The sequence below is a fragment of the Triturus cristatus genome, chromosome 3_1, assembly GCF_964204655.1.
Source record: "Triturus cristatus chromosome 3_1, aTriCri1.1, whole genome shotgun sequence".
NCBI classification, from domain to species: Eukaryota; Metazoa; Chordata; class Amphibia; order Caudata; family Salamandridae; genus Triturus; species Triturus cristatus.
The window spans coordinates 279208387-279231758 of record NC_140583.1 but is presented as its reverse complement, the minus strand read 5'-3'; the positions used below and the strand labels follow the sequence as shown (position 1 = coordinate 279231758).

Below are 23372 nucleotides of genomic sequence, written 5' to 3'. Positions count from 1 at the left end.
GGCCCTCAGAGTTATAGAATGAGAGGAGTAGCGACAATGGTCCAGATGTTTCCTATTTTTATTCACTTGTGTTGGTTTTTATTACAGGTGGGGAGGGATGACATGTATCAACATGAACAGATGCATGTGGTCAGACATGCCTCCATACTCTAACTACCCCATCCTCTGCTGCCAAGCACGGCAGCCAGGACCAAATAAAAGGGACTTTGTCATGTGAGAATCCATCTGATTGGAGACCCTGGGCACGAGAGTGTTCATTGAGAAGCAACAGCTCCATTTCTGCTCCAGTTGCAGGCAAGGTTGGGCTATCACAACAGACAGTCTTTGGCAGGGTGCATAGTGAAAGAGCAGATGGTTGAATGAGTGTCAGAGTGAAAGCAAAGAGTTGTGTGAAGGGCACAGTTGAAAGAGAAAATTAACTGCCAACATAGGGCAAACTGTAAAAGAGAAAAAAGGCAGCTATCCAAGGAAAGTGCAAAATAAAAGATAACATTGACAAACATGCGAGGGTACATAGTAATAGAGAAGAGAGACAGTTAGCCAAAGAAGGTGTGCAATGCGAGTCTGAGGACACAGTTAAAGATACTAAAGCTTAGCGGGGGCAGAATGTAGGGAGAAAAGCAACACCAAATGAGGGCACACAGGCAAAGAGACTAGAGCTGTGTGAGGACACAGTGATACAGAAGAGTAATGAGCAACTGGGGGCACAAAGACAGAGAATAGAGCCATGGAAGGGCACAGTGAAAAAGATCAGTAACGACCAACTGAGGGCGCACACTCAAACAGACTAGAGCCATGTGAGGCACAGTGACAGAACCTAGTCAAAGATAATGGAGTTGTGTAAGTGTACACGGGCAAAAAGAATAGACCAGTGTAAGGAGCACAGTGAAAGAGAAAAGTATCAAGCAACTTAGGGTGCATAGTCAAAGAGAATAGAGCCACGTGAGGGCACAGTGAAATAAATGAGTAACAACCAACACTCTCAGACAGACTAGAGTTATGTGAGTGTATAGTGATAGAAAAGAGTGATGGCCAACTGAGGGCTCATAGCCAAAGAGGATAGAGGTGTGCAAGTGTACACAGACTTAGAGGATAGACCAGTGTGATGGGCACAACGACAGAGAAAAGTAACAAGCAACTGAGGGTGTAAAGTCAAACAGCATAGAGCAATGACATTTACACCGTCAAAGAGAATAAAGTGATGTGAGGGGCCCAATGAAAAAGAAGAGTTATGACAAACGGAGGGCATATGCAACAGGTTCTGCCAATTGATGGAGTTGCAGAATGCCAAGATTGTCTAGATTTGATTTGTCCTCGTGCCACTTTCTTACACTACCCTAAACTTCTTGTCCCCTTACTTCACTTTTACAAGTTTCTTTATAATCCCCATGTTCAATGTTTTCCTATTTTGTTTCCTCCTATCTACCTTTTTTGCCTTTACTGGGAGATACGTCTTCATAGAATGGAAGGGAAGCTGAATGGACGGGAGTTGTTACTGGACAGTGTGTACGCTCCTAATTTTTGCCCAATCACAGTCCCTGGGACACATTTCGTCACCGCTGACAAGATGATCTCACCTGCCGTGTATCATTGGGGGGACTTTAACTACATACTGGACCCAGTCCATGTCCGTCCCACCCCCACACTTCCCCCATAGCACATGTAGCAACATACTTTACACAATGGATTGCACAATGGTCACTGGTGGATAGCTGGAGGACCCAGAACTCGATCACTAGAGAATATTCCTTTAATTTCCTGCCCCATGTCCTTTATATCTGGCTCGACTGCATCCTTTGCCATCCTACGATACAACTTACGGTAACAGTGGCGGAATACCTAGACAAGACCCTGTCAGACCACAACCCACTATTGCTGAACACTACAGCTACATGGGGGACCCCAACCCACTGGTGCCTACATGGCACTTACAGCACTGCTGTGCTACAGGACCCAGTTTTCAGTGAAAATCTCGCAAAACACTAAATGACATAACTGACAATTGTAACACAATTTCCACATGCCTGGTGGAGTGGAAGAGGCTGATAGCAGTGATCCGTGGCCAATGCATTCATGCAGTTATTGGTGTACAGGGCAACATTAGCCAGGAACTCAAGAGGAAATCGTAGTCAGACGGCACCATGAGGGCGACACTGTTGGATGTAGAGGATCGCCATGCACGGCTGCTCAAGTCATTGCATTGGAATGGAATGGAAATGGATTAGAATGACATTTATAAAGCGCGATGGCTACCTGTAGGCCTCCCAGCGCTGCGGACAGAACAGGCAGAGAACAGAGACAAAGGAGAACGCTAAAACAGCCAAGTTTTTAGGTGCCTGCGAAAAGATAGAAGATTGCATTGCATCGATTACAAGGCATACCAAGCTTAGATGCATGCTGAAGGGGACAAACTGGCCCAACTGCTGGCATGACTGTTAAGGTGTGTGTTGGACACTGACCCAATTAACTGCATCTTCATCTCCCCCAATTCGGTCGCCAAAACTCAGGAGGCGATATGGCTCCTTCTATTAGCACTACTGGGCCCTATACAGACCTGTATCTGTTCAGCTGGGTCTGTAATTTGGAAATTTTTACCCATTGTCACGTTGCCGAGGATAGCAGCCGAAAATAAGGAAGACTTGGACGATCCTATAATGGAGTAGGGGACACGGGGCACCATTCATGCCTCTCCTACCTGTAAAACCCTGGGTCTTGATGGCTTACCCATGGAATTCTACAAAACTTACAAGTCCCTTCTAGTTTCCAAGCTGTCTGAACTTTACTTCACCATTCTAAAAGGATAAGTAAGGGTAGTATTCATAGAGTGCATAAATATCAAGGCGCTAGGCAAACAGATAGACTACCAACAGCCAGCTAGGAGGCAAAGAGCCAGGTCTTCCTTTCCTGAAGACGGGAAGCAAGCCCGCCATGGAAATAGGAGGGGGCAGAGTGTTCCAAAGCTTAGCGGTCGCCACAGAGAATGAGCAGACACCCCATTTGGACCTGCAAAATCTGTGAGAGACAAGTTTTTTTTTTTAGAGTGGAGGATATCAAGACTCTCCCTGGAGTGTACCACTGAAAATGGTTTTAAGATGTGGTATATGCATAGCTTTGTACACCAAGTAATGGAAAGCCAGTGCAAGGCTCAGATTCCTTGCCTGGCTGACTGATATTTCGGGATGTTAAGTAGCAGCCTTGCCGCAGCGTTTTGTACCACCTGGAGCTAGTTCAGGGAACCTGTGCTGATATTTAGGTATAGAGTGTTGCAGTAGTCTAGCCGGGAGGTGACTAGTGCAATAATGGTAGGCCGATGCAGCTCCGAAGGGATATATGGCAAAATTGTCCTAAAAACTTTGAGGGTGTAAAAGCAGGTGCTGACTATTCGGCTCACCTGGCGTCAAAAGACAAGCCCTCATTAAAGAGGACCCCCAGATTTTTAGCAATTTTGACCAGAACAGGAAGGGGACCCCAGTATGTGGGCCACCAGGCAGTAGACTAGATGAGTGTCTGACAGCCAAAGACCAGTACCTCTGTTTTGTCCGTATTGAGTTTTAATGAGTTGTCCTTCATCCAGCATATAATGCTGGACATACACTGATTGAACTTATGGGCAGCCGATTGCAAATCATTAGAGATGAAAACAACGATTTGTGTGTCATCCACATAGGAGAGCACCTGGAAACCGAATGACTTACCAATGTAGCAGGGGGTCACATAAAGGTTAAAAAGAGCAGGCTGAGTGAAGAGCCCTGGGGGACCCCACAAGGAAGGCCAAAGGCCTTGGCTTTGAAACCTCCGAAGCTGACGATGTTGGTTCTACCAGTCATAAATGAGTGAAGAAGATGAAGGGCCCACCCGGGGACTCCTGCTTCCCGCAGTCAATGAATCATGTAAGCTGGGGAGAGGGTGTTGAATGCCGCCAAGAGGTCGAGCAGAATCCACACCGCAGATCCGCCTTGGTCAACCTGCATGCAGATACAATCAGAGGCTGCTACTAAGGCAGATTCTGTGCTATTACTTTCCCGAAAACCATTCTGAGAGCTGTCCAGGATGTCTAGGGATTCAATATGCTTCATAAGCTCAACATTAATGAATTTTTGCAGAATTTTGGCAGGGGCAGGGAGATAGGACGAAAGTTCCTCAACTCTGAGGGATCGGTGTTGGGTTTCTTAAGAAGAGATGAGACAATAGTTTCATTCCAGATGATCGGATAGTGCCCAGGCAGAAGTATGTTATTGTCAATAGACGGATTCCTGCCACAGTCCATGAGACAGGCACTCATAGTGTCGCTCCGGTAGCCCGGGAGCGACTTAGCGGACGTAGCCTCATATAGACCACTTTCCATATTGGCCAGTGTTTATAAAATCCTCAGCAAAATACTAGCAGCGCATCAGCTGGAGCACATGCGCACATTAGTACACCCAGACAAGAATTGTTTTATAGCAGGCAGGTCTACTACCCTTAATATTCGTAAATTGCATATGCTGCTGCAGGAGGCCCCTTCTTGCTGGCTCTACTCGATGTGCCCTGTCCTGGGTATATATGTTTGGGGTGCTTCGAGGATCGGATTTCCAGGCAGGTTACTCCATTTGATTAAACTGCTTTACACAGAACCTACAGCTAGATTAGGGTGTAGGATCTCACAGTCGTTTCAATGGAGCCACTAGCACGAGGGTTATGGCAGTCTGTAGACACTTGGGGTATACCGGTTGGAGGCCAGCTTCCCACAGTTTCATTGTATGCTGGCGATGTCCTTGTGGACATTAGGGACATGCGTCTAGGCATTGCCCTCGTTGCACAGATTATGGGCACATATCCTAGACTGCTTTTGAGCCACCTCGGGGCTAGGCATTAACTATCTTTTCCCATTACAACCTGATTGGCCTGCTCAGGTTATCTGGGCTGGGGCTCATGTTGTTTGGTGGGAGCAATAGACCTTCAGATATTGGGGCATTAACCTTCAGGACCTGATAGATGGTAACCTCACAAAAACGATTTCCTCCCTGTGACCCCAGATCACCTTTTGGTGCTCCCTTCCCCTCACAGTACAGAGCCAGTTGGAGCTTTCAAAAATGGTGAAGTTGCCCAAGCTCCTCTATTACTTCATGAATCTGCCTCTCTATATTGGCACCTTCCAAATTTTGAATGTAATGCTGGGTGGGATGATCTGAAATAAGGAGAGACAGAGTGACTCTCTCCACACAGCAGCTGCTGCCGGAGCACGGTGAATTAGGGGTCCCATTGTCTAAGCACAATCACCTGGCGGCCCAGCTCTAGTGGCCGGCCCGATGGCTCGCAGGCCACAACCTAGCCGAGGTGGATACAGAGACCGAGGCTGAGGCACAGACCCAGAAATGCGAAATCTTTCTTGCCGGTATGGCGTTGCTGGAGCTCTCGAACTACCTCCTCTGGATGGCACATGGGAGCCATTGCAGAGCATTGTAAATGTCGCCCAAGATTCCTGAATGTGACCCAGAAATACCCCTTAACTCGATGAAATAACTTATGGGCTGCAGGGGGACAAGCAGGAGCAGAACTTTGAGAGACAGCGGATGTGGGCACAATGAGCGCTCTTTTCCAAGGCAGAGCGATTATCCAATTTGACTTACTGTTGGGGCAATCTGACCTCCCGATGGGTCATTTCCTAACACATAGGCACCTTGTAGCAGAGATGGCCCGTGTGAGGTATTACTGACATAGAACCGACCCCACACCCCATGATAAAGACTCTGTACACCATGGAAAATGGACAACTTATCTCCTGGCTTGCAGTTCCTAAAAGGCACGTGATCCACTTGCGTCACTATGGCACACCTGGGAATGGGATATTGGCCGTGCACTGTCTGCAAAGGAGTGGAGCAGAGTACTGGGCTATCCGCATAAGGTCTCTTGCAACCACCAGTTCCAGTATACCGAGTATAATATATTGCACAGAGCCTATTTAACACAAGTCAGATTACATTGAATATATCTAGCAGTGGCGCCGGAGTGCCGGCGCTGTCATGCCCCTCTGGTGAATATACTGCATATGTTCTGGAACTGCCTGTGTGCCCGCAGCTTGTGGACTGAGGTGTGTGCAACCCTTGCCCCTGTCATGTGCCGGTCTGACGTAGACCACACAGCAAGTTGCATACTAGACCTCTACTGGTGCAGGAAAGCGGTCGGCGCCGGAACAGCTTCATATTTCTCACATTGATGCTTGCCAGACAGACAACTGCGATACACTGGAAGGTCACTGTGCTCCCAAGCATGGCACATTGGTGGGGGTTGGGGACCAAATAGGTTGAGCAAGAGGTGGTGGCGCTTCGTCTGGAAGAGGTGCAGGAATTCCAGAGAACGATATCAGCTCTACATAGCGGGGTGCAACCCTACGGTGGAATAGATACATCATCCCTCCTCTCTTGGCCTGTTCCCCCCCCATGCCTCTTCGAGTAGATCCTTAAGGTATGTTTTCCACTATAAGGCACTTCCACTCAATAGGAGGCATTACTAATATACAGTGGTCAGACACCTGTGGGATAGTTGACTGGCAAGTCCTCAGTTCTATATGGCTACAGTGAGCACTTGGATTGCCCCCACAAATTATTTTATGTGAGGGGAGAAAAAACTCAGGGTTGTTTTATATTCTTGTTTTTAAGCTATCATACTATCTTCATGCATGGGGCTACACTGGCATTGAACATCTGTGTTACACAATATTGTACATGTACTCTGGTACTGTGATGCTCGACATGGTTGCTGTTAGAGCAATATAATACAAAACCCAATAAATATGGTCTAAAATAATGAAAAATAAATCCCACTCCCCACAAGTGACTGCAGGTGACCGCCACCTGCACAAATTTATCATGGGGGCTGAAAACGATTGTCCCTATATGACCATCCCTGTTGTGTTATTTTATTAGTATTTTTAGAGCACACTATTACCTGGGATGGTAGACCGGCGCTAAGGAAGTATGAAGCTAGCCTTGCCTAAGAATTAGAGATGGGAGGGGCTCTTCAGAGAGCCAGGTCTTAAGCTGCTTGCAGAACTGAAAAGTAAGGAAAAGGCTCTGATGTTCAGAGGCAGGCCCTTCCATGCTTTTGGAACTATGTAGGAGAATGCTCAACTGCGGGATCTGGTTCTGCGTCTACATGGGATGTGTGCAAGTTGGAGTTCAGTTGAATGTAGGTGTCTGAATGGCTTGTGAAAGGAGATGTGACTATTGAGGCAGGCTGGGCCAGAATTGTGTAGTTCTTTGAAGGTGTGAGAAGTTTGAACTGAGTATGCTGGTGTATTGGGACCCAGTAAAGCTCCTTGAGTTGCGATGTGATTTATGTACTGCTTGATAGTTATTCTGCTGCCAAGTTCTGAATGGTTTGCAGTCGTCTCGTGAGTTGTTTGATATTGTCGCATTGAGGATGTTCCGATTGTCCAGCTTGTTTGCGGTGAAGGAATGTGTGATGGTGTTATGGGAGCTGCTCAGGAGTCATTTGAAGATGTTCCTCAGCATCCTGAGGATGGGAAAACAGAAGGTTGCAATGGTGTTGACATTGGCAGTAATGTTGAGTTTGCGGTCGATGACCATCTCAAAGTTCTTGGTGTTGGTGCTGGAGGTGGTTGTGTGTCCTAGTTTATCCGGCTACCAAGTGAAGTTCCACAGTGAGGAGTTCTTCCTAGAGATCATGACTTCTGTATTGTTGGTGTTGAGTTTGAGGCAGCTTCTGTCAAGCAGGTAGAGTACTTGTTCCAGGGGATGGGAGTCTTGTCTGAGAGGGAGGGTATGAGTTGTGTGTCACCAGCATAGGAGACGACGTTGATGCAAGTGAGGATAAAGCTAACCAGAGGGATAATGTTGAAGACGGCCGGTTTCGGACGATTTTGTTACCGGGGGCCGAGATTACCGGTCCCCAGTAACAAAACGGCCCCCAGGGGTCCAAAACTGGCCCTCACCCTGACGGCCTACCGGGGAAACGCCCGGTGCCCGCTATGGCTAGTCCGGCCCTGGTTGTCTCTAAATGAGTGTTCAGCACAGGTGAAGTTGGCTGTGATGCGAAGTTTTAACATCAGGCATTCCATGCTGCATTTGGAATGGATGTGTCCATGGAGGTGGTGCAGCTGATAGCTTCCTTGAAGACGAGAGTAACTATGGCTCTGGGCTTGTGCTGTTGGCCCTGCATGCTGATTTATGCCACTGACAGGGATGGCTGTGGAGATGTCAGGGCTGATGCCGGGTTCAATCAGGTTTCCATGAGGAAAAGCAGATACGAAACGTGGTCGTGCAGCAGGTCCCTAACCTTTGTGGTGTGTTTGGTGAATGAGAGGGTGCTGAGGAGCATGCATGAGAGTGCAGGGTGTTGAGAGGGCATAGACTAGTCTATGTGAGTGTGAGAGTGGGGTGTTCTGTGCCGTCTGTGAGGAAGTGGAGAGCAGTAGGTGTGCCAGAGTGCATGAGAACTTGCAGGGGGACGCTCCCTCAGTGTTGTGTAGTGCGTGTGGTGGCAGTGTGGAGAGCAGCAGCTAGGTTTGAGAGCATGGAGGGGTGCAGGGGAGTAGCTGTAGGTCAGGGGAGGACCAAGGCTCCTGCTGCGGGACACAGACAGATGCAGATGGGCTTGCATTTGGTGCACCAACAGTGCACCCACTTTGCACGTCTGCTTTGTTTCCGGGCTGTCGTGGCAAATGGAGGGGGTGTGGGAGGGGCAATGGGCAGGGCTGGAAGTGGGCGCTGGAAAGCACAAGATGCAGGAAAAGAGGTAAGAAGTGCTCAGCTCAGGAGGGGCAGGGAAAGGAAAGGCCCCCAGAAGGGAGGAAACAAAGTGAGAAAAGGATCCAAAAGTGGTGACAAAAATATCAGAAAAAGCAACAATGGCATAAAGGGGGAACAAAGAGAGTCAAAGTGGTGACAACGAAAAAACGACAGAAGGGGCATAAAAGAGCGAATGTGGCAGCAGAAATGAATAGAAAAACAGTGAAAGTGACAATAGAGAGACTGCAGAAATGAGAGGAAAATAAGTGAAAGTGGCAGCAGAAAGGAGCAGAGAACATGTGAAAGTGTCCGAATTGACCGGAAAAAGGGTGTACGTGGCAGCAAAAAAAAGACAGAATCGCAAGTCACAATAGAGAAACAGCAGAAAACAAATGAGTGCCACAAAAAGCAGCAGAGATGACCAGAATCAGTGGCTAAAACTGTGGCAGAAACAACCCTTGAGTAGAAAAGCAGCAAGGAAGGAACGCAAGAGAGAGAGGGGAGAAACAGAGAAGAAGGAACAAGGTGGGTGCCTCGCACGCAAAAGAACCGGAGGACCGGGCACAGGTAAATCCTAGGGGGCTAGGAGGACTGCTGAATGCTCCAAGTCACTGCCAAAGGGGATGAGTAGAAATCCAGGTGCAAAGTGGGACAGGTTGGTATAGGTTAGAGTTGATTTTCAGAAAACAACATTCATTTAAAACAAATTTGTAAATCAAAAAGAAGAAGAATTGGGGGAAAGTTGGGGAATAGGTGGGGTTTTCTGACATTTTAAGCGATAGGTAAATAGTTGATACGACTTTTTTTCTACCAACAGTTTCTAAGGTTCTATTTATGTATTGCAATGGAGAACAACAGCTTTGTCTGGAAGTGCATACAAGTGACAAGGCTTTACTAAAGAAGCACAAACAAGATCTTTCTGTTCTTTAAGGCTTTTCTGCCCGTCTCATCCAATCAGGAGTCAGAGATCTTGCTAATGATGCATTGCCTTGGAAACCAGGCTGAAAAAAGCATGAGAAAGAAATTCTCTCCCGTGAATGACTGCATTCAAGCCAAATCCTCTTTGATTAAGGAGTTTACCTTCGGAAACTTCTGGCTCCTCGTTAGTTTATTCTTTTTCTTTCATTAACTGGGAATTTTAAAGCCACTGCTTGTTATGAAAATCAAAATTGACGCCTCCCACGTATACTAAGTTTGGTCCTTTTGCAGGGAGCACAACACTGGTTGCACTATACCATCACCACGTCTTACACAATGCCCCATCATAGGGCCCTGGACAAGACATGGGCCTTGTCTCCATGCCAACTTCCAGGCACTGAATAACAGTCTTATTGCTGCATCGAGCGCTTCTGGAGAAGAGGTGCAAAGTGAGCAGGTGAAGGACAGTAATGTCCATTGAGTCCCTAGGAGCTCTTAGTAGGGGATACCTTAAGTATCCCCATGCCTTTTAACTCACTGGTCTTTTGCCAGACCGATACCTTCCAGATTTTAGTCTCAGTGCATAAATACATCCTTGGCCTTTCTTTGGGCAAGCACATGTAGAGGATAGCAGACTTTCTTGCCATCATGCTCAAAGGGCTTGGGATGGGAAACTGCGACATGCTACATATGGGTATACCTGCGAGGCATGGACCCGGGGCGCTCCTTACCTCATCAGCCTTTGATTTCTTGTCCTCTTTGCACTTCTTCAGAAGCCAGGCTGGGTACAGCAAGCAGAGCAGCAGAAAGCAGGCGATCTGAGGCAGGGCAGAGAGCAGCGAGTAGTATCTGTGGAACTGGAGGGACGAACACCGGCGTTAGTAACTAGACTCCGACACCATCAGCCTCTCCTGAGCTCCTCTCACCCCTCCACCATCCACCGGGCAGGAGGATAGCACCCCTAATCCCAACAGAAGACTAACAGTAGGTTCTATGGATCCTTTGGAGGAAAGCAGAACATCAGTGTGCAGAGTCTGTGCGTCTGATTGGTGGGTTTCGCCAAAGGTAAATTGACACCACATAAATGTGTCCAGACAGGAATGCGTGAACCCATCTTTTGCAAATACGGACATCTACTTGATTGGTTAACGTAAAAAGGTCCCACAGGGAGACAGAAGGGTGCAGGAAGTCTACAATTAAATGTATGGGGGATGGTATGGTAAACATCCCACATTCATAGTTGGGCTTGACCCTTCCTGATAATAGCTTCCCAAAGTGCCTGTCAGTAAACAGGAAAGTTTAGCTGAGAGTTGAACTCTTCTTAAGACAAGGACACAAGAACCTGGTTAATGCACTGCCAAACGTCAAAGAAAAGTTAGATTTGCAGATGCTTTCTGACCCCATGTTAGTTACCTTGGGTGCCTGTGGACACTGGGCTTTCTGCCAGATAAGAATGCCGCAATGGAGCCAGGAGAGAATGCCGCCCAGGAAGTAGCCTGCCCCGTGCCGGATGCTCATGCATGCAAGCAAAGGGTAGTAGAGTGCGGGGTAATAGAGCAAAGCCAGAATCTTCCAGTATTCTAGAGGAGAAAGAAACAAAAAAAGGCAGCTGCGTATACAGGCAGGCAATGCTTTCAAATGCTGCTGGCTTGAGGCAACAACCGCCCCTGTGGCCAACAACCAGAGCATGTTTACATCAAGCAATTGTACCACAGAATGCCTGTTCGTGATTTCCTACAATATCATATCTTTTAATCACCTAATGCGCCACAGAATGCCTGGCTGTTAGCTGCTCATCAATTTCTGGGTGCCAAAGGCCAGCCTGCGAGTCACTCTGCTACAAGATGGCTGCCCAGCAGTGCCTCTGAACCGGATGCGACTCCATGAATTACTGTGTGGCAGATGCCTTCAAAACTCTTAAGACCCCTCAGGATGTCTGGCTGTCAGATACTGAACTTCAGAATGCCAGTTCATTGATCACTATGCCGACTCATTGTTTACTCCACACAATGCCTGCTCATCGGTTACTACACGCAGCAATATGGCCGCCAAGTACAGAGTGCTTGCTCATTTGTTACATTTCATAAAATACCTGCTCCTCAGTTACGCCACACAGAGTTTCTGACACAGTTACCGTGTCACAGACTGCTTGCTTAGTAGTTACTCCACAACAGACCTGCACACAGACTGTTGGTTGGTTGGTTACATTTCCACACGATGCCTGCTCGGTTGTTGCTCTACATGGACTGCCTACTCATTGGTTTCTATGCAAACCATGCCTCCCCGTTAAAGTGTTACAGAATATCTGTACATCAGTTACTGTACAACAAAGAGCTTGCGCAGGAGTTACTGTACTACAGACTCCCTGGCATCAGACTGTACAGACAGCCGGCACAATACGCTAGTCACTGCTTTCACACCATAGAACCCGTGAGTGCCAGCTCCCTGTGCATTCCCACGGTGTTTGAGGAACGTGAGTGCACACGTTGATTATAATGCCTAGCATGGTTTGGTTGGTGGCTCTCTCCTCAGTGGTTAGTCTAAGCTTTCAGATAAGCCGCATAAGATCGCTTTCAAATGGAGAGATGGCCACTGTGTCACGCAGTCTCAATGGGAGGTTAGATGAGTTAAAAGACAGGGGTGTCAGAAGAAAGTATGGGGGTCGAAGTTGAATCTCCCGGGGTCCTAACAGGCTGTGCAGAAGTGGACCAAAGGTGTGTGAAAGGGCTGCTTTAGACTTATAAATTGGTCTGTGACAATATTTTTACTGACTCATCGCAGATGAATAAATGCATGCAACAAAAATAAAAATAGCACATACAGAATTTAAAAAATCTACTACACACATTACATAGTTAAGCCAACGTTGAAATATATTTGCGTGGGAATGCAATAACATATATATATTATACACACACATATATACATATATATATATATATATACACATATATATATATATATACACACACACACACACACACACACACACACACACACACACACACACACATATATACATACTCATTGAAATTTGGCAGTTATGGTATGCGACACTCACAACAAATGCCAGAACTTGCATCACCCATGCGAGTTTGTGTGCTGTACACCATACCCATAACTGTTGTGTGTGTGCTGTACACCAGAACTGGTGAATTTGAGTGGTTTTAGACATTTGAGCCAGAACAGTAACTCAGTTTTTAATTGTGTTTTTTTTAGTCAATTTCTATGTGTTTTTAATAAAACACTTTATTTCCAACCCTTTTGGCCGTGTGCATCGGGGTTGGCCTATGGCCAGGCCCTGCACCCAACTCCAACTGATAGTCCTTTGTTTTCTGTCTGTATCTCTCTGCCTCACTCCACATTTACCTTTCTTTTTCTATTAACTCTCTGTGAAAGTCTCAACTTGCATCAGATTTATGATTTTTCACAAATGGCAGGCGAATCCACTACTTAAAATGACCACTCGTGCAATCACAACTGCTTTTTGACTCACAAATCACACACTATTTTCTGACTCCCATAATGTGACTAATTTGTACTATTTTGGCGAAGACCTTAAGATGTTGCTTGTATTATGTCACACACTTTTGATGAGCGGGGACTGCAAAGGAGCGAAAGGCTGCATCCAGCTATTCAAGGAACACAAAAATGATGGGTGGAATGCTTGCAAGGGTCTCGGGCACTGCAATCATGCTATTGTTTTTCTTCCACTATGCACAAACAGACAACAAAAAGCCAATAGCAAATCAGCATGGGTCCTACAGCTATCAGAACAGTACAGCCTGATCTGCTTGACCAGGTCCACTCTGAAGGGGAATACATGAAACTCCAGGTTGGTTTTTCATAGCTAGGCATCATCAGCAAGATATTGCTTGAAGCCTGTGGCACAGCGGGCACAGGACCCATGTCTGGTAATACCCAAAGGACCCATGTCTGGCCATACCCACAGAACCCATGTCTGAGCATGCCCACAGGACCCATGTCTGGGCATACTCACAGGACCCATGTCTGGGCATACCTACAGGAACCATGTCTGGGCATACCTACAGGAACCATGTCTGGGCATACCCACAGGAACCATGTCTGGGCATACCCACAGGAACCATGTCTGGGCATACCCACTGGAACCATGTCTGGGTATACCCACAGGGCCTATGTCTGAGCATGCCCACAGGACCCATGTCTGAGCATGCCCACAGGACCCATGTCTGAGCATGCCCACAGGACCCATGTCTGAGCATGCCCACTGCAATTAGGGCCTTGCACTGAGCAAAATACAAAAGTGAAGGATTAAATGTTTGTAAACGTCTCAGCCACCGCCTTTCACACTTGGCTGTATAAACGTCCATCATTTTCACACCACTATGCCACTTCAGAGATTTGCATAGTCAAATCAGTCTTGATTCTGCTCCAATAGGAACAGTCCAGCCCAAACTGCCATGGCCAGGTCCCCTCTGAACAGGAGCACAAGCAACGACCAAGTCGTATTTGGCATAGTTAGGCCTCATCAGTAACATATAGTCTTAGCCCTCCAACTAAACAAGCACACACACTTAGGGATCAGGCAAAGTGCTGGCCCCAGCCATCAGTGGTGTTCGAAGTAAATTGCAAAAATAATTGAGTACTTTACAATAGGTGCATGCAATTGCCTGCAACACCTCAGAGCTCCCTTCACTTAAAAGTCTTCAAGAAGCATCTACCTTGAAAACAAAGGATTTGGGCTGGAGGAGCCAAGATTCATGATGGTTTGCTATTTTTAGCACTTTTATGTAACTTTGCATACTGGGGACAGCTTTGAGCTGAAAATGTCTCACCAGAGCAGTAAATCTGTAGTCAAGATGCTTTCTCTCCTACTGGCACTTTTCTATCCGCTTCTGACATGGCATGTGTATGTGAGGCAATTCTCGCATTAAATTGCTACACAAGACAATATCTAATTACAATTTTAGATGCAGATTTAATTTCTTTAAATTTTTGCAAAATTACGTATGTCACAAAGAAAAATAAATCCCAATTTAATCCAGCCCTAGGTTACTGCCTATCCATCTCCTAACAGAGACATCACAAAAGCATTTTCTGTAATTAAGACCTGCCCCAGTAGGCCTCCTCCATCTTTGCTCAATACAACACTGCGGTCACTGCTTTGTGTGACATATGTCAATGTACAGGTTTACCCACAGACCCTCCGCACACTTAGGAGACAGTTCTCCTCTCTAAACTTGCAGTTGTGCTCTTGCTGATACACATCCTCCATCCACTGTAAACATGAGCCATGGAATCACTGCCCACTTGATCCACACATGCCCTATGCATAGTGGCATTGCCATTAAACTTTGCCCACTTGCATGTCACTATCCCTTTAGTTGTTTTAGTGTCAGTTAACACATTCTGTCGCAGTAACAGCCCTCAAACACCCCCCACAAGCAGGGCAAGGGCATACTTTGGTGATACCAAGATGGCCGTGTCATACACGAACACTAATACAGGAATCCCTACACCATGCACACCTCATGATTATACACTTTAGCCTGAGGCCCAGACATCTATGTGAAGGTAGACTCATCTTTGCAAACCACTAGCCAACAAAGAGAGCCCGCATGCACTACCAAATCTTCCATACCGCATCACCGTTATGGACTCTCTGAAAATGCCCTAAGTGACTTTCACCAAGCAGGAGGCCATGCTTCCCAAGTAAATGTTGTTTGCTACCAATTAATTCAATCATGCATGTGCCATGTTCCCTGAGGCAGACACTATTGGCTGTGCAAGAGAACTGAAGAAACAGTTATTGGCGTGGATGAGGTGGCTAAATGGCCATTCCATCTTCGAAGAGGAGAGTGGAGGTACTGTGAAGAAAACGAAGAGAAGGTGGCAAAGACCCAAAGGTAGACGAAAGATGGACTACAAAAGTTGGAAAGAAGAAAGAGAGCAAGAGGATGTGAAGGATAAGGAATGGGTGATTAAATAAAACATGAAGCTTAAATAGGGTAAGATATACACAAAAGAAAGGAAAAGAGAAGGAGATGGGTCACGGGAAGGGTAAATGGAAGGCTGAAGGCTAACATGGAAGGGGAAAGTGAAAATGTAAGGGGAACGGAATAGAAGAATATATGTGTGCGAGAAAGACTAGAAGAGAAAAAAAATTAAGGGTAAAAGAAGACAGTGATGAAGGACAGGTGTGATTGAAAACAGAGGTCAGAATAAGATTAAGAGGGGTAGGGACAGGAAGGAGAAGGAGACCAGAAAGGAAATAGAAAATAAGGAAAAAGAAACAGTTTGTGTGAGAGGCAAAATCGAAGAGAAAAAAGAAGAAGCAATTAAGACAGTGAAGATGAAGGATGTAAATGAAAACAGAAGTGAAGAAGTGCAGGTGAAGGAAGAGGGTGATTAAGACATGCAAGAATCGACGGTAGAGAAACAAAGAAAAGAGAAAGAGGTCAAGAGAAAGAAATGGTGAGTAGTCTAACGGGTCCTTGCTGTACAGTGAGTATGTCTGATGTTTGCATACCAGTACTAGAGGATGAAATGTGAACTTGGGGCATCAGGATTCTTTTTTTATTTCCTCGAAGTGGTTGTTCTGTACACAGCCCACTGGTGTGGACAGTAGTGCGATTAGCCAGGCAGATGACCCCGGAAAAGGAACAGTATGTGGGCGAGACATGCAAATCACACATAGGCCTAAAATTTCGTACGGTATAAATAAGTGTTGTAAGGAAAATAGGAATAGGCAAAGGTTGAAACATATATCAAATGAAAATGTATAACAGTAGGAGACAGAAATTGAGGAAAAAACACAGTAGTGACAAATTAAGCCATGGCAAAAAATCTAGTTGACCATATACAAACAAGATTCCATTGAAGCATCAAACAGTTAGAAAGAAAGAACCAAGGGGAAACAAAAGAAAAAGCGGAGGAGAGTGGGAGGAAAACATTACAAGATGACAAATGTGAGGCAGAAGGATAAAAGACGAGAAATTCTGAGGTGAGAAAAAGGGCAAATAATGAGGGAGAGGAGAGAGGAAATCAGCATGAATCATCTGGAGAAGGAGTGAATAAATAAATAGATGGCAAAGCAGAATAGTGCAACATATTGGGGAAAAAATGGAGTGGCAGCAAAGGAAAGCAGTATGAAAATTGGAGAAAGTAGCAGAGGTTTAAGAGCAGAAAGAGCATGATTAAAAGCGAAAACATGATTAAATCCAACTTTAAAAAAAAAAAAAAGTCGGGCTGCAGTGGAGTCCCTGCAGAAGCACTACAATGTAGCAAACATGCAATGGTGCAATAGACACACCCAGGAAATGACGTAGGCCAGGCCTTGCATGTCCGCCTTCTGGGGAAGGCAGGAGGAGAGGACATGCTTACCTCGATACTGCGGGGAGGAGTCGGTCAGGAAAGGCAGCGGGTTCGGATCCAGGATCAGCCTGCAGACAGAGCAGAAGAGCACCCCAAAGACAGCAGCGGCCCCCGCTTTTTGCCCATCCTGGTCCAGGAAGTTGACAGGGCTGCAAGGGATATCACAAAGAGAGGTGTCAGGAGAAAGAGGATCATCCCAAGTCCAGGCAGACCTGCATCAGGCGTCTTTACCAGTCCTCCCACCAATCACTGACCGTAGCATCCCCATTCACACTCTATCTCCTTGTTAAATAAATTGATTTTTTGAACTGCAACAAGAAAGAAAAATAGTTCACTTTTGAATGGACATGGTGATCTGAGCTGACATAGAGGACATGTCAATGTTTTAGAAAGTTCATCATAAATAAATAAAGGAAATAAGAAGTTGAGCAGAGAAACTGGTGTTAATTGAATGTATTTGCTCCATACAACATTAACATTTAATGAAGAAACAAGGTAACGCAAGGAAACTAAGAAGAGAAGCAAATAGCAAGGGCAGACAAAGGTGGGTCAAGCTAGGATGGTGCCAGAAGAGTTATTATTAGTTGCGTATTCCTCAGACACAAATGACATTCTGTATCGATTGATTCCATCTTCCAAATGTTATTAAACCTCCTAATTCAAGCTCCAACTCCTAGTAAGCTTCTCTAGACTTGTGTGGCTTTCTAGACCACCTGATAATTTCCCAATTGATGGTTGCCTGGCTGATTTCCAGTTCCATAGAATTTCCAGACGAGCTCTTTCCTTCTCTCAGAATCCATTGCCTATGATCCTTTGGTAATGTAAATAGTGCCCTGTGCTTATAGAGATCAAGTATCATTAGGTTTGGGTAAGTTAGAACAGGTTTAAGATGAGTAGGCATTCCACATTCCTGGTGAAAGTCCAGCACATTGCAACAGGGTGTTGTGGGGAGCTAGGAGAGGGGGCAGGGCAGGTGGGAGGAGTTTCACCAGACAGTGGAATAGCAACCTCAAAGTATTATTGTTAAGCCAGTGATGACGTTAGAGACTTGCGATATGTTGAGTGTGCAAGTAACGAGACGTGGAACAAGAATTAGGTGCAAGTCTTCTATTGTCATTGTAGAGCAGGGCTTATCAAACCTGTTTCCTTTTACTAACACCGGTCTAACAATGTTGCTGCCCAACTAATTTATATTTTCAACATACACTTCTTCATCATTGTTGACTTATAAATGACTCTTATGGCTCACCGGGTGACCTAATCGCAGCCTTCTACTAGCCCCGCGGGGTCTACGCCCACCAGTTTGAGGTCCCTTGTTCCATAGGTAGCACATTTCACCTTGTTCCACCACTGCAGCCACCCAGGCTTCGGGCGGCAATTGTAAAGGATGCTGGGTATCTCCAACTTATACTAAGGTGAACAAACAGTAGAATGAAGGGACCCGCCATGACTTCATATACCTCAGTAATCCAGGGACGCGGTTGAACCAGCCTCTGCAGAGCCTCCGACGCTTCACCAGAAGGGAGAGGGCGAGCAGCACAAGCAGCTGGAGAAGAACAAAGGGGAGAAGAATGTCAGGCCGATGGGTAAGGAGGGCGTGCGATTGCCAGGGTGCGCAGTAGAGGGCACGTGAGGCAGGCAAGTCATCCCGCCGCCTTTCTGTTCCAGTGGTGCATGTCAATCCTGCTGCCCAGGTGACCAGATACACTATTAAACCATTCATGCTTCATGAAGCACCTCTGCACTTTCTAAAATGAATGTACACGGACATCTCCCACATGCCATCTTATCTTCCGTGCCAGCCCTCAAGAGCTAAAGCCCACACTGGAGGTAAACGTGTGCTATACAAATACTCTTAGCATAATAGCATATGTCACACACAATCATAGACCATCCTTTAACATCTCTATAGGCCATCTGAAGGATCAGCTTTTAACTAGCAGACTTCAGGACAAATGCTGTCTGCCGAAAATGTCTGTAATTCTGCCCTGTCTCTTCACTATTTAAAGCAATAAGTTAATGAGGGTGTTGATGGAGGGGTGCAAGGACATCACCAGGTTGGTCACCAACCCATCCACATGCTCCTCTAATCGGTCCTAATGGCCCACATCCCAAAAGCTTTCTAGCTGTTACTAGATAATTATGCGTCCTTCTTGGGAGATCTGGATCTTATTGTCAACCTTGCCGAGTCATTTGTAATGACGTGTGGGCCATCTACCCCAAGCAATAGATGCTTAAGTGCCCAAGGTGTTGATCTGAAACATATGCATAGCTTCTCACACTTGGGGGGTAATTTTGAATTTAGCCTGTACCTTGAAATAGCAGGTTAATATGAGAAATGATCCATACACCAAGGCTACTACTACTACTTTTCAGCCAAGTTGGTGATGAAGCCCTTGTGGCATGTTTTTTCGTGCCACGTGTATCTCAGTGGCTACTTATGGGGCCGGGCTATGGGGATATGCTAATGTGGCCACGTTTACTCTATCTGAAAAGGCCTGTCTGAAAATCCTGTCCCCCTCGAGTTGTTTGACTGCCAAATATGCCATAGCAAATTAAGATTGCCTCATTTGGAAAACCTGAGTCCAGCTCCTTTTCCTATGGCATAGGGTATGGACTAAGCCCGAGGCGCCACTGAATATATCAATAATGGAGGACTGAATCACTCCAACCTTGGGTCGAGTTATACTGTGAATTAAGAATATCAAAAACGTATATTATAAAACTCAAAGATCGTATTATTTTGAAGACCCAGAATCCTTGTCGCAGGTGAGCAGGACCGAAATTAAACATCTGTCTCTTCAATGTTTTGAAGTGAAAATAGATTTAACCATTAGTAATGAAATATCCTATATTGCGTATTCAGAATTATCATCTGGGATTGGATTGCAGCCCTATTTGACAGAAATCACAAATAGCAAACATATATTCTGACTCGATTTAGACTGAATATGATATTTTGTGTGGTGACCTTCCCACATAGCAATGACTGATCTATGACATCACATACGTGTCTTTGTGACAGTCATTCACCTCGAGGCATTTTACACTTTATCTTTGTGTGTTGCTTTTATACTGGTCCCAGAAGGCCTTTTATTAAACCTCTTTTACAGGACTAGAATTGTAGACAATGTAAATTGGCACCGAAGTATTTACAACCATTACAATCATTCGTAGTTTGCGCCAGTGTGGCGGCATATATTTGACACGCATAAGAACCCATAAATTTGCTGGTGCTGATAAAATGAGAGGCGACTATGATTCTAAAGGTTTTTATTAATAGTGCACACATGTGTACTTGATTGACTATTTGATATCCCCATAGTTTGCAATTGTGAAGAGACCATGTTTTCATTGTTTTATCTAATTTTGTCTATATGCATATTTGATTGACTATTTTGCTGGGTCTATGTTATGATACGTGCGTGCATTATTTTGGGGGTTTTGTGCTTTTATGACTTTGAAATATACTACTGAGTTTGACAAATGGATCTAAGGCATTGAAGACTTCACCTCTAAATTAAAATCCACTATTGGTGGACAGAGTGACAGAGTTAGAAGGAAAGGTCTCTTTGGTGAGTGGAGGAACGTCAAAAACAAAACTGTTCACTTGTGCTACTGTGATAGCACTCAGGAGTTACTAAGTCACATAAATAAAAATAGCGCCTATAGTTCTATGAGGTAAATGCAGGGTCAGACTGGCCATTCCCTCACGGCAGCAGTTTCTTCGTTGGCTGCCATAACCAGCTCACGAAGTCCTCCCCTGTGGCCAGTCTAGTCATTGCCTCCTGCAGTGTGGAACTAGTTTGTACTTTTTGTCAGGGTTGGTTTTGGTTTTTAGTGCGGCCCTAGGCAAAAAAAAATTGCTGAAGCGAGGACTAGCCCAAATAGTGAGCCGTTATAGCTTCACTGGGTATTTACACATGTCCACCGCTCAAATTAATTTCATATTTCCCTATACTAATTCACCACTAATCCTTTTTGGGTTTTGCAGTAGTGTGCTACTCACCGAAAAGTGCTTCGACACTGCGTCAGGAGTATTAAGCGCTATATAAATGCAATTACAAATACAATTTAGGTAAAAGGGCCCTTGAGACACTGGGAAATTGTTCTATGTATGATGGAGATTATAGAAGCCTGAGTCACAGAAGTTGGCAGAGCAAATTGTGCAATGAGTGTATAAGTGAGTAGAGGCCTGAGCAGGTGCATGAGTGACTGCCTTAATAAGCATGGGAAGCAGGAAGTATAAAAACGAGAGAAACTGAACATGTATTTCAGTGAATTTTGGAATAAGCTAGTGCATGGCGATGGAAGAGATTAAAAATGGAACGGAGACCTCAAATGACCACATAAGTAAGGGATTGGAGAGATGAGCAGGCAAAACATGAGTGAGGAGCCACACGAGGGAGTGAGGAACTGTGCAAGTGCATGTGTAGGAAGACGCTAAGCATGTATAAGTGAAGGTTATCGCAAGGATGAGTGAACTGGGCCATGAGTAAGCGGGTGAGTGAGTGTGTGAATTAACAGCTGATGCACCATGTACTTTCCACTATTTTCTTGATAATCTGACCCAGAGCCAGTGCTTAATTTGTGCTGGTGTTTGACGGAGCTCGGCCCCGGCACTAATTTCTAAACACTGTCAGGTATTTGTCCACCACACTGTGGCACTGTGTGTCTATTATTTTAGTAGAAATTAATATACTTCCTAAAAACTGATAACACTAGCACACGGTTTCTGCTTTTACTGGCATTTAGCAGCAGGGGTTGGTGGTGCCAACTGCAGTAAACTCCTGAGAAATACTTAGGGCGCTGGCATCTTTTTTTGGTACAAATTAAGCACAGCCCAGATCCATCCAGTGATTCTAGACCTGCACTCTTGATTGCTTACCGAGAGGGGAGCCAAGATGAGGTGGTACAGCTGATCAGAGACAGTGGGATCGCATGGCAGGATGATTCTGAGGGGTCAGAGAAAACAACAAGGAGGCATTTAGACAAATACATGCAAAAAGTTGACAAAAACCCAACAGAACACAAAATGCAGCATTTCATTCAGTGCACTGTAGCGTTTAGGCTGAGTAGAAGGGATAACAGCAGACACTCTTCAGAGGAATCAAATAGAGGGGACACAGTGGAGAAGGACCTATTTTAGAAAGAACCTAAAACATGACTTTATAAAGGAAATAACGAAGAGAGAGGAATGCAGAACTGCAAGGGTGGAGCTTTAAGACCCAGGACCACATCAGAGAGTCCTGCATCATGGGGAAGAAAAGATGCTGAAATGAGTGGACGTAGGTGGGATGCTTTAGGATATGAGACAGCAGGAGAGAGACCGTGAAGAAATATAAACAATTGTACAACAAATGGCAAAAGTGGTAAAAATGTAATAAGGTGTATTTTCAATCAGTGCAATCTATACATATATTCTACACCTTATACGAGACGTAAACATTGAACCCTAAATGTACATTTGTGTAAGGAAAGTTAAGGATTGAATGAATGTTTTGAGATAAACTCTTTGCCATTCTACCATAAATTGATTGATGACTTTCGGTCATATGCGGTCCAGGCTTCTTGAACAATTTCCAATACAGACTGGATTATCAAGATGCAAGTCTCGTGAATTTGAGATGCACTTGTTTGTGAGTCAATAAGGAGTTTGAATATGGGGAACACAAGAAGGGACCCACTGGCAAGGGCAATGAAATCCCTCTACCATCTCCGGTATGCTCTAACTGTATGGAGAGGCCAATGACTGAATGGGCATACAGAATGAGAAATGTTACTCTTCCTAAATGTAACCAATGTATCGAGCGGTCGAGGGTTTACTAGCCAAGAACAATGAGGGAACCCAGGAATTATAAGAACACCTCCTTCTCAGGAGTCTCAGCCAAGCCAAGAATCCCACAGAGAAGTTGCCCTTTATCATTAGGTGGGACGGTAAGTCAGAATCATAGGATTTATGAGCATTGGGACTAAATACAATATTATAATGTAAGGTGAACCTATGTTAGGAACCAAGTACGGGACCAGAGAAGACTCTTGTAGACTACACAAGATGGCTCTGGAGACTGGACTCCCTCTCACACTTACAAGCGGTCTCATTTCACCAGGGGTCAGTCAGATATCTCTGCTGGGGTGCTATGTGGAGCTACAGGCAAGGAAAAGATTGGGCAGGGAGAAGAGGAATGGGGAAGAGACTGGGTGAAAAACGTGAATTAAAGGGAAAAGAGTAAGAGTAAAAGGGGAAAGGAGAAAGAGAAACAAGAAAGGGGAAAGAATAAGGGGAAAGGTGAAAAGGAGCAGATGAAGAGGAACAGGAAAGAAGGGAGAGTAATGGCAGAGTAAAGGGAGAGGGGGAAGGGAGCTGAC

General features: G+C 45.4%; 1 protein-coding gene across 6 annotated transcripts in view; it reads right to left on the bottom strand.

Annotated features, from left to right (window-relative positions):
- Positions 1–23372, bottom strand: part of STRA6 (signaling receptor and transporter of retinol STRA6) — a 311887-nt gene that overhangs the window by 189935 nt on the left and 98580 nt on the right. For 5 of the 6 annotated variants that reach the window (XM_085643894.1, XM_085643890.1, XM_085643893.1 and 2 more), the window contains 5 exons: positions 21892–21958; positions 18464–18549; positions 17013–17152; positions 11061–11227; positions 10379–10504 (listed from right to left, as the gene is read on the bottom strand). In XM_085643894.1, the coding sequence (XP_085500020.1) occupies positions 10379–10504; positions 11061–11227; positions 17013–17152; positions 18464–18549; positions 21892–21958 (586 nt within the window). The remainder of the gene's footprint in view (positions 1–10378; positions 10505–11060; positions 11228–17012; positions 17153–18463; positions 18550–21891; positions 21959–23372) is intronic. The other variant, XM_085643895.1, reaches the window with a different exon arrangement.